Source organism: Anarrhichthys ocellatus, unplaced genomic scaffold, assembly GCF_004355925.1.
Source record: "Anarrhichthys ocellatus isolate YVR2014 unplaced genomic scaffold, GSC_Weel_1.0 scaffold13, whole genome shotgun sequence".
Classification (NCBI taxonomy): domain Eukaryota; kingdom Metazoa; phylum Chordata; class Actinopteri; order Perciformes; family Anarhichadidae; genus Anarrhichthys; species Anarrhichthys ocellatus.
The window spans coordinates 7283735-7292732 of NW_022280043.1; the positions used below are offsets into that span (position 1 = coordinate 7283735).

At 42.4% G+C, this 8998-nt stretch overlaps 1 protein-coding gene across 5 annotated transcripts in view; it reads right to left on the bottom strand.

The window, feature by feature from the left end:
• LOC116386635 (polycomb protein SCMH1) overlaps nucleotides 1-6936 on the bottom strand; it is a 33215-nt gene extending 26279 nt beyond the window's left edge. Inside the window, exons 1-8 of one of the 5 annotated variants that reach the window (XM_031853033.1) lie at nucleotides 6874-6936; nucleotides 6131-6267; nucleotides 4288-4356; nucleotides 3907-3984; nucleotides 3574-3644; nucleotides 3188-3422; nucleotides 2687-2775; nucleotides 2178-2424 (exon numbers count right to left, since the gene is read on the bottom strand). In XM_031853033.1, the coding sequence (XP_031708893.1) occupies nucleotides 2178-2424; nucleotides 2687-2775; nucleotides 3188-3422; nucleotides 3574-3644; nucleotides 3907-3984; nucleotides 4288-4312 (745 nt within the window). In that variant the 5' untranslated portion in view covers nucleotides 4313-4356; nucleotides 6131-6267; nucleotides 6874-6936. Of the gene's footprint in view, nucleotides 1-2177; nucleotides 2425-2686; nucleotides 2776-3187; nucleotides 3423-3573; nucleotides 3645-3906; nucleotides 3985-4287; nucleotides 4357-6130; nucleotides 6849-6873 lie in introns of those variants that run through there. The other 4 variants (XR_004212973.1, XM_031853035.1, XM_031853034.1 and 1 more) reach the window with 4 other exon arrangements.
• Nucleotides 6937-8998: the final 2062 nt, after the last annotated feature.

Below are 8998 nucleotides of genomic sequence, written 5' to 3' on the forward strand. Positions count from 1 at the left end.
CACACACACACACACACACACACACACACACACACACACACACACACTAAAATGCACTGGTATTTATCCTGGATCAACATAGACAGATTTACGAGAGGAGCCGCCACATTCATTAACACAGGTCTCGGCCCGTGGGGCTGTGTTTATCAAACACGGGCGCACCAATCAATGCAAAGCTCAGTCTGCAGGCTACTGCGACTTTTCATAGGGGAGCCGATGTGCAGCTGAGAAAAAAACAACACAAGACACCTGATTGATCCTTTACAGATTGGACAAATCAGAGATATTTAAAATGCTTAAAGAGCTCGAGGTTACATGCTCGCTGATCAATGGCGGTGCTTGTAATTAAAGCCAAACAAACAGCGTAATGAGCAAACCCTGGGTTTTTTTTCTTCTTCCCCTCTCCCTTCAGTGCACCGAGTTCATCGAGTTCACAACGCCACCACTGCCAGTTTCACATTACAGGAAGATAACTTCTCACGAGCTTTTAACCCATCACCCCGACTGCATTTCTGTCGCTGTCGTCCATCTTTACTCACCTCTCGCGCCCAAACAAAAATGTCAAAAGTGTTGTGGTTGTCTGCACAGCTGTCCTCAGATTCACCCTCTCCTCCTGCCCTGTCCTCCTCTCCCACTCTTCCTCTGCGTTGCTCCTCCTTTTTTTCTTGTTCCTCCCACCATCTGCTGGCAATGTAAACAATCCACCTCGAGCAGCATACGTCTGTCTTATCTCCGTCGTTTCTATCCCTTCTCTTGACTCAATTCTCCCAGAGATTGTCTAATCGGACCCCGTTAGCCAGGGTGCCAACGGGAGGCCTGTGGAGGGGCACCCGGGCTCGACTCAACCACGTCAAGGCCCAACTCTGCCAACTGGGGGAGTGCCAGGCCTTCATGAAACACTAGCAGAGCTATAAAGGCATGTACTGCCTCCCCACATCCCGCCTTCCTTTTCCAGTGCTTCTAACGGATTCTAACAGAGGAGTGCAGCTGACCTTGTGGCCGATAACCTTTGTATCCACTTCTTCCATTGATGTTTCCTGTACAACAAATAGCTTCCTCTGTTTTTCCATGTTGAGACAGCAAACATGGCTACAACTTCTGAAATGCTCCAGCTTTGAGAAAAACACTGCCTGGTGACAAGAAAACTCCTTGTTCGCTAAATGGAAAAACAAAGCAACGGATCTTGTGGTTCTGTTCACCGTCCAATTGTGTCGCAAAGCAACAGAAGCATTCCTACTTTACTGTTTTACAAGAACTGAACTGGATGTTCCTGGATGTTGGAAGCCTATTTTGCAAACACAGTTGAAAAGTTATCCTGAGAGAGATCACATCACCATCTGGAATTAAAAATAGCAAATGCATGTTGATGACTTGATCGACTAACGATACCTTCAGGCGGATGATGTAATACTTACATCACACTGTAGACCGCGTTGCACCAACCAAACCCAGAAATACAGTGAAACGTAATAGTGCAACTGCAGTAGATAACATTGATGAAATATCCTCATTATTGTGGCGAAGAGTGCTTGAATTTAAAATCAAAGCAGAAAACTCCAGCTGGTCCCCCCAAAAAAGCACCATAAAAGTGCTCGTTATGCTCCGGATCCGTCCCAGAGTCTATCAACATATTAATGTGAAAATAAAGAGGGCGGACAAAATAAAAGCAGCATCTTTACAGTGTAATGCAAACCAACATGATGAAAAATACAGTTTCAACTCTAATTATTACAATTTGGGTAAAAAATAGTAAACATAACAAAGTCGAACAAAGTAATATAATGTCATCTCTGTGTCCATCTCCCATATTTTAAAACCTTGGGTTGTTCACTGACATGTATGAGTTATTTCTTTTTTGTTAATTATTTATTTATTATTGACAATATGCCAGAGTTTGAGTGCCTTCACTGTTAAAGTAAGAATTATGGCCAATGAGCAACTCTTGAATGATGTTCATTTCTCAGAATAAAAGTTTCTTTGTTGTCTCGATTGTATCTAAATTATCTGTATTATCTGGCCATGCGGACAGATTTGGTTTCACATACTGACATTTTGAAACAATGTCTCTGGTGTGTCTGCGTCCTCAACAATACAGTGGAGGTGAATGTATTCTAGCAGAAAAAAAAATGACATGACACCCCTTTTTCATAAAACCTCCCGCCTGTTACGGTCCATACCTTTGGTGCCGGGCGGCTGAAGGTTGTCTCCAGTGAGGGTGCACCAGTCAACAGGGAAGATGTCACGCGAGTCATAGCGGCAGTAGTAGTCAAAGGCTCCCCGCCAACCATCAAAGGTGACCAGCACCTCGACGCCACGCAGTGCACCCACTGTGGCCGGACAGATGAAGTGGGGATTTTTGCGGTCCACCGCCTCCAGTTTCATGCCTAACTGGAAGGAGTTCTGCTCCGGGGCGGGAGGCTCCTGCTGGGGAACATGGAGAGAAAGAAAAGGGGGTCAGGTATGAAGTGGGCATGTGAGTCAGTGTATTTATTTGTACCAGGAAAGTACAGTAAAATCAATAAAATACTTTATTGATTCTACCAGAAATTATGACTTATCGATCCCAGTGAACTCTGGTATGAATGAGTAACTATGACTAATAAAGAAACCTGCTTGTTTTCTCCCTGATATGGTTCAAAAAGTAGTTCTTTAGAGTGTGTTGAGCTTGTGAGCCTTGTACAGGTACCTTGTGAAAGATGCGAGAGGGCGCCATCTCAGCTCCATTTAGCGTTTTCAGAAGGAACATGGGCCAAGAGGACGCATTGAGACGGAAACCTGAAGAAGGCGACAATTGTTGTCATAATTACAACAGCTTCACGCAGACAAATCACAGGAAACAAACAAGACATCTGAACACATCACCTTGGCCCTGAGAAATTCTGACGAGTTTTCACTATATGATATTTCATAGACCGAACGATTGATCAAGAACATAATTTGCAGATGAAGAAAATAAAAACAGTCTAAATGGGCAGACAAACGGATGCTCTTGTGTCTTTTCCCACGGATATTCAATACAGAAATGTCCGGGGTAGGAGGCTTTCTATGCTGTGCTAGGGAGTTATTTATAGGCATTAACATGACACATTGACATTTGTGCTGTTAGTCACCGACACCTTGTGGGCCAGAATGAAATCCCCTAAAACTGGAAAAGACAAAAAGATAATGTGTCACTGTGCGTCCTTACCAAGCGGGGGCTGCAGCATGCCTCCGTTCTTCTCACAGTTGCCTATTGGCTGGATCTCTGAGGAGTCCACGAGGCGCCAGAAGTCGTTCTTGTTGTCCGACCCGTCCAAGCGCAGCCGCAGCCGCGAGCCCGTCAGGCCCACCACGGTGGCGATGCAGGTGGACGTGGTGTTTCGCGGGTCCAGCGCCTCCAGCTTCATGCCCGCCTTGAACTCGTTAAGTGGGGGCGTGAGGCTCTAGATGGTGACGACAGACAAGCGTTAGCTGGAGAGCGGCAAACGTGATAGCAGCGGCGGAGAAAGAATTTGGTGTCATCAATTAATCACAGGAGAGATGCTTACAAATTTGATGAAGACGGATAAGAGTGGACCTTTTAATCTTGCTCACCTGTCTGAAACAAGCAGAGGGCGCTGCAACGGCACCCGTCTCTTTCAGGTATTTCTCCCAACTGAAAAGCCCTGCAGAGTAATACAAGGAGCAACAGGATATGTATGTGTTAAGATGTGTTTTTATGCATTTTGAGTTGAATTTTACAATGTTTTGTGAGCCCCAACACAAAACAACAAAGACACACGGAGCTTGAAATCTATTACCAACACTCCAGCAAATATCGTCTCGGTGATTAATGAAACAATGCCGAGGTAAATCCTTGGGCACTTTCTCCTTTTAGAATCGCCCCGGACCGACTTCATATATCACTGGCTGCTGTGGGTTATTTACCTTGGTACTGTGAGAGCACCCGGGAGGGCCGTCCACTCCGGGCTTGCTTGATCCTTCTGCCATCTTTCCACTCTATAGCTAGAGGAGCCAAGAAAGATAGAATAAGCTCTCAACTACGGGTGATTTTCACATCAGTCAGTACCTTGCAATACCTGCCACACTCACTGCTCCAAACATGGCCTGGGATTACAGGACTATTACAAGAGAATGTATGGAGCTGCCTGCACAGTAAGAACAAAAGGGATAGGTTGGAATGAACTCAAACTAAAATGTGCCATGCTTCTAGCTTTACCTGAAAGCTACTATGAATACTTGTTTGTTGTAGTTATTTGGGGGGGGAAATACTGCTTTCATATCGCGAATGGCAAAGTTGAATTTTACCTTTCTGTGGCACAGGTTTCCTCATGCTCCAATACTGACCAAGCTCACGACACACAAGTGGCCTCCACTCTGAAGACGAGAGAAAAACAAGACAAAAAGAGCTCCGTTACAGCTGTGGGAAATCAAGAGATGAACGTGGTCGATTGTTTGTTGTGGCTGTTACGATTGAAAACAAACCTTTGTGTGGTCATATGTCGGACTGAGTTTTGGGGAAATGCGTTTAATATTTTCCATTTGATGGAGCCATAGAACACATTGAGTGTCAGGTTTGAATATTTCACTCAGTATTAAAAATTATATTTCAGATTATTACTCTTATGGTTCCTCTATTGGTCCTGTAAACTAAAAGAATTTAGAGGAAATATAAGATATTTAATAAAAAGTTGCCGTATGAGGCTTAAAATTTAAAATCGGATCAATCCATCGGTGCATCTCTACTCGGGTTAGATTTAATATAGTTTGTACAACGAGCTGGAACAAGCAAAAAAATATGATATGATACTGTCAGACAGTGTGGATTTTGGGTTTTCTGACATTTGAGGTTTTAATGTTTTATATGGTTAAAGTGAAAAAGGTTATTTTGAGATGATGGAAATCTACCTTGCCTCTGTGTTGCTCAATGATATGGTTTCTTTTTGTATCTGTCAAGGACTGGGTAATCTGCATCCGAGTCATACTGTAAATTTGTTATGATTTTCGGGTCTCTTTATTGATTGTATCAGTAAGCAAATCAACTAAATTTAAAAACCTACTACTCGAACATCTGTGTTCACTGCACTGGAGATACGACATATCTGGACATGGATGGACTATTATATGTTACTTAAGCAACCTTTATATTTATCTTTTCTTTTCTTTTTTTTCGTATGTCGTGTATGTAAACCCAATAAAGCCTGTGTGTAGTGTGTCACTTGTTTGTGTTTTTATAAATCTTTCTCTTAAAGTTAAAAAAAATGTGAAGTAAACTTTATGCTAAGGGGTTAACAACTCACTAATAAAGCGTGTAAGAGTTAACTCAAATAACTGATCACACCAATGACACCGCAGGAGTACTCAGACCTAAGGCTGGGCTACAACATGTTAACTGTGCTGCATTTGAAAGAGAAACCAGATAGCTGCTCTTGTTATCTTTGTAGCATCATCATCACAGGAGGCAACCAGAGGCCCGTTCAACAAAGAGACCCAAGATCATGCCCACAATGTACAACATACAGATTTAATTTGCCTTTTTTTTTTTTCACACTTTAAGGAGTCACTTAGAGCTCCTTGCTGTGATAACTGTGTGCAGGCAAATCAGAGGGGACCACATATTAGAAACACCTCTCTGTATAGTGCAAAACGTCAGTATCACTCAGCTCCAATGCTATTGCTGTTATTCTCAAAACGTCAATTAAACACTCCCATGCAATAATCTAGTAAGAATGTTTACAAAACGCCTCGTCATCAATCAGTGATTAAGAGTTGAGGCTCTGTGACCCAAACCCTGAGCTCACCAGCGTTACCAACCAAACACAATGTACAGGTCAACAGGTCAGATGGATACGAACAAGGGGCTTGTTTCTGCAGTCCCACAGTCCAACACGGCATTTATCAGACGTAATGTAAATACAAATAATCCAAAATGTAGATTTCAGTTAGAGTTTATGAAATGACAACAATACAGGGCAGTGAGTATTGACACACAGTCACACTTGTTGACCATCTGCCAAATATTTGAATTATTGTGAGAGCAGTTATAAATTAAGTGTTAGTTTACAATTAAAAACAAGTCAAACAGCAATGTCAGAGGACCCACAAGGTAACTTATTTAACGTTTGTTATGTTTATATGAACAGCATCCTACCTTAAAACTTCATAACCGTTGAGCAGTGTTTCTCCTCCCCGGATGATTTCCTCTTCAATGGAAGTGCGCCTTTTTTCCTCCGCCGAGGGGGAGGTGGCGTCCAAATTAAAGCGGCCCGGTCCCTGCTTTAATTCCGTCTGGGAAAGTGACAGGAGGACTGGCTTTAGAGAGAGATCAGCATGTACCCCTTCCGCCTGTTGCTTGTGTTTACACCTCAAAGCACAGCTAGTACCACTTCGCTGTCGTCTACACGGGACGCTGTTTCCAATTATAGACAAAATATCGCATCTCACGTTGCAGAAATGTGTTGAGCTCCATCCAGAAACACAAAGCCAACACATGGGGGACCCCCCCACCGCCCTCTCCTCTAGTATATCTGCATGCGGGTTAGATGCCCGTTTACGTGACGGCAGCGCTAATTATGTTATTCATAACTTAACACCACATTAACGGTAGCCTCTAGAAGTATGACACACAAGTAAGTGGGAAATCAGACATGCATGCGGCAAGTGCAGACACCACATCCAGCATGCTATGCTACGCTCGGCTACACAGAGACATGCCCACTGCCCGGGATGCTAGCTTAGCATGCTAGGTAGCCCGCTGACCTGATTATAAATATTAGCATTAGCAGAACGGGAGCCCACCAGCATCTATATGGGGCCAGCCGGTGGTAATCTGCGCTCACCGCTGAAGCAGAGCCTGAAAACGCGACGTTGCTCGGTGTATCCGAGGGTGTTTACCTTGCTTTGCAACGTGTGTTTGTTTCTGATGTGGATTTAGCGCTTGTCCGCCATTTTTTTTTCTCTACAAGATGAGGAGGGGGTGTTTTGCCAACATTTTTTTTTTGTTGGGCAGTCAGACAGACAGGATGGAGGTTGGAGAAAGGGCAAAACAACGACCCGTGGCGGCCAAAAGATTTAAAGCAATTTTTAAAAAGCAATATGAAATGTAACAAATGTTTATTTACAGTTTAAGCCCCCAGGTAAAAAAAATATCTGGTATCTTTTTCACTGCAACACCAAAACATGACATGCAATTACACATTGTATTCATTTTAATATTCAGAACAATTTGTGCAACAGCATTTAACTACTTTATAAGCAGGCTTTAGTTATAATACATATAGTTATTTGCCAATGTATTAGGCACACCTAGCTCAGTGGCATCAAAGTGCAGTGTCCAAAACTAAAGTTGAATCAACACCTTTGAAAAACTTAATATTATAACATCCATCGAGGTGGGATTCATTGCAGGACTGTTGTGTTATTCTGCAATAGTTTTAGCCAGGTGTACCGAAAAACTGGCAACTGAGTGTGCCTATTACAGCATAGATCCTGCTTATAAATTAAATGTATGTATTTAAATGCCATTGCGTACATTGTACTGTATATTACAGTGAATATAATTTCCCCAACAAACTATTTCCAGGACTCCAACAAGCATCGCTGAGACCGCTGCATTGCTTTTAAGAATGCTGAAGAAATTGAGTTTTTCAGTTCTTATGCAGCGCTTTAGTGTGAAATATCTCTCATTAATAATAAGCAGTCATTTTATCACACAATGTTGATAACCATGATCATTCATTAATGAGAGGAATATTAAAATAATACAAATAATTTTAGTAAACATTATTATTTCAGCATTACTGCTGTACAGAGTACTGCTCTAGTTTCATTTAAACAGTGCTCTAGTTTTGGGCGTTTGACTAAGAATGTGGGGTATTTGCCTTGAGCATAACATTAATACATTTTGATTATCAGTGCACATAAAGCTTTACTTATTAACCACTATTTGTTCCAGTTAAGATTATTATAACATTCTGAACAGAATCATGGCAGCGTCAAAATGTACTACAAATAGAGGAATTTAATATCTAAAACGTAATGCAATCCACGCTCCCAGAGTGAAATCAGAGCACAATATCACTGAAATACAGTATGCCTGCAGTAGTATAATAAACCGGGCACAGTACAATATCTGTAAAGATATTCCTGATGAATTGTGTAGGTGTGAAAATTAGAAATGGGGCCATTTGGTAATGCCATGCCAATTACATCCGAGTAGCAACTGTAACTATGTGATTTGGAGAAACACCCAGCAGTTCAATTGTGTGTAATGGTCACCTGGCAGCACTGCTAATGCCCATTTCAGCCTACGCTGGGCAGGCTATGGCCCAGTGGCCCCCTGCACCCCAGGCAATTATGTTTGGTTTCACACGGTGAAAAGGGTTAATTGGCAGTGCCCACGCGCCTGATTGGACCTGTTTCACGCCTGTCAGCCTTCATCGCGTCAAAGGAAGCCCCAGTCCACCAGTCACCGTTATTACAACACACACAAACACACATACACACACCTCATGGACACGCACTGTACAAAGACTCTGTACTTGAATCTAATGTTGCGATGATTGTACATGCAGTATGTGGAGGAATAAACACACATGCACATAACCTGCACACACAACACACACACACACACACACACAAAAAAAGAAACACAAGCCACTACTGTACAGGAACACACTCATATAGAAATATGAAGTATCCTTCGTCCTCATGCAGAGACATAAGGATGTTCACACTTGCATGCACACAGGAATTATGCAAATCACTTTCTGGTTGGTCCTAACTAATATCACTAGGGGTCAGTGTTGTTTTATACAAAGCAGGGCCAGATAATTCTGCCACTTTCCTCACCCTACTCATTTCATCATGATTATTTTGTGCTTTCCTCTGAGCACAGCACTTCCAATTTTTGCCGCTCACTTTCCTCTTCAAACTCTAATGATGATTATGATTTTATTTCTTTTCAAAGGATATTTTCTTATATTGTTCAAAATTCTTTGGTTTCGTTTCCTTTTCATAC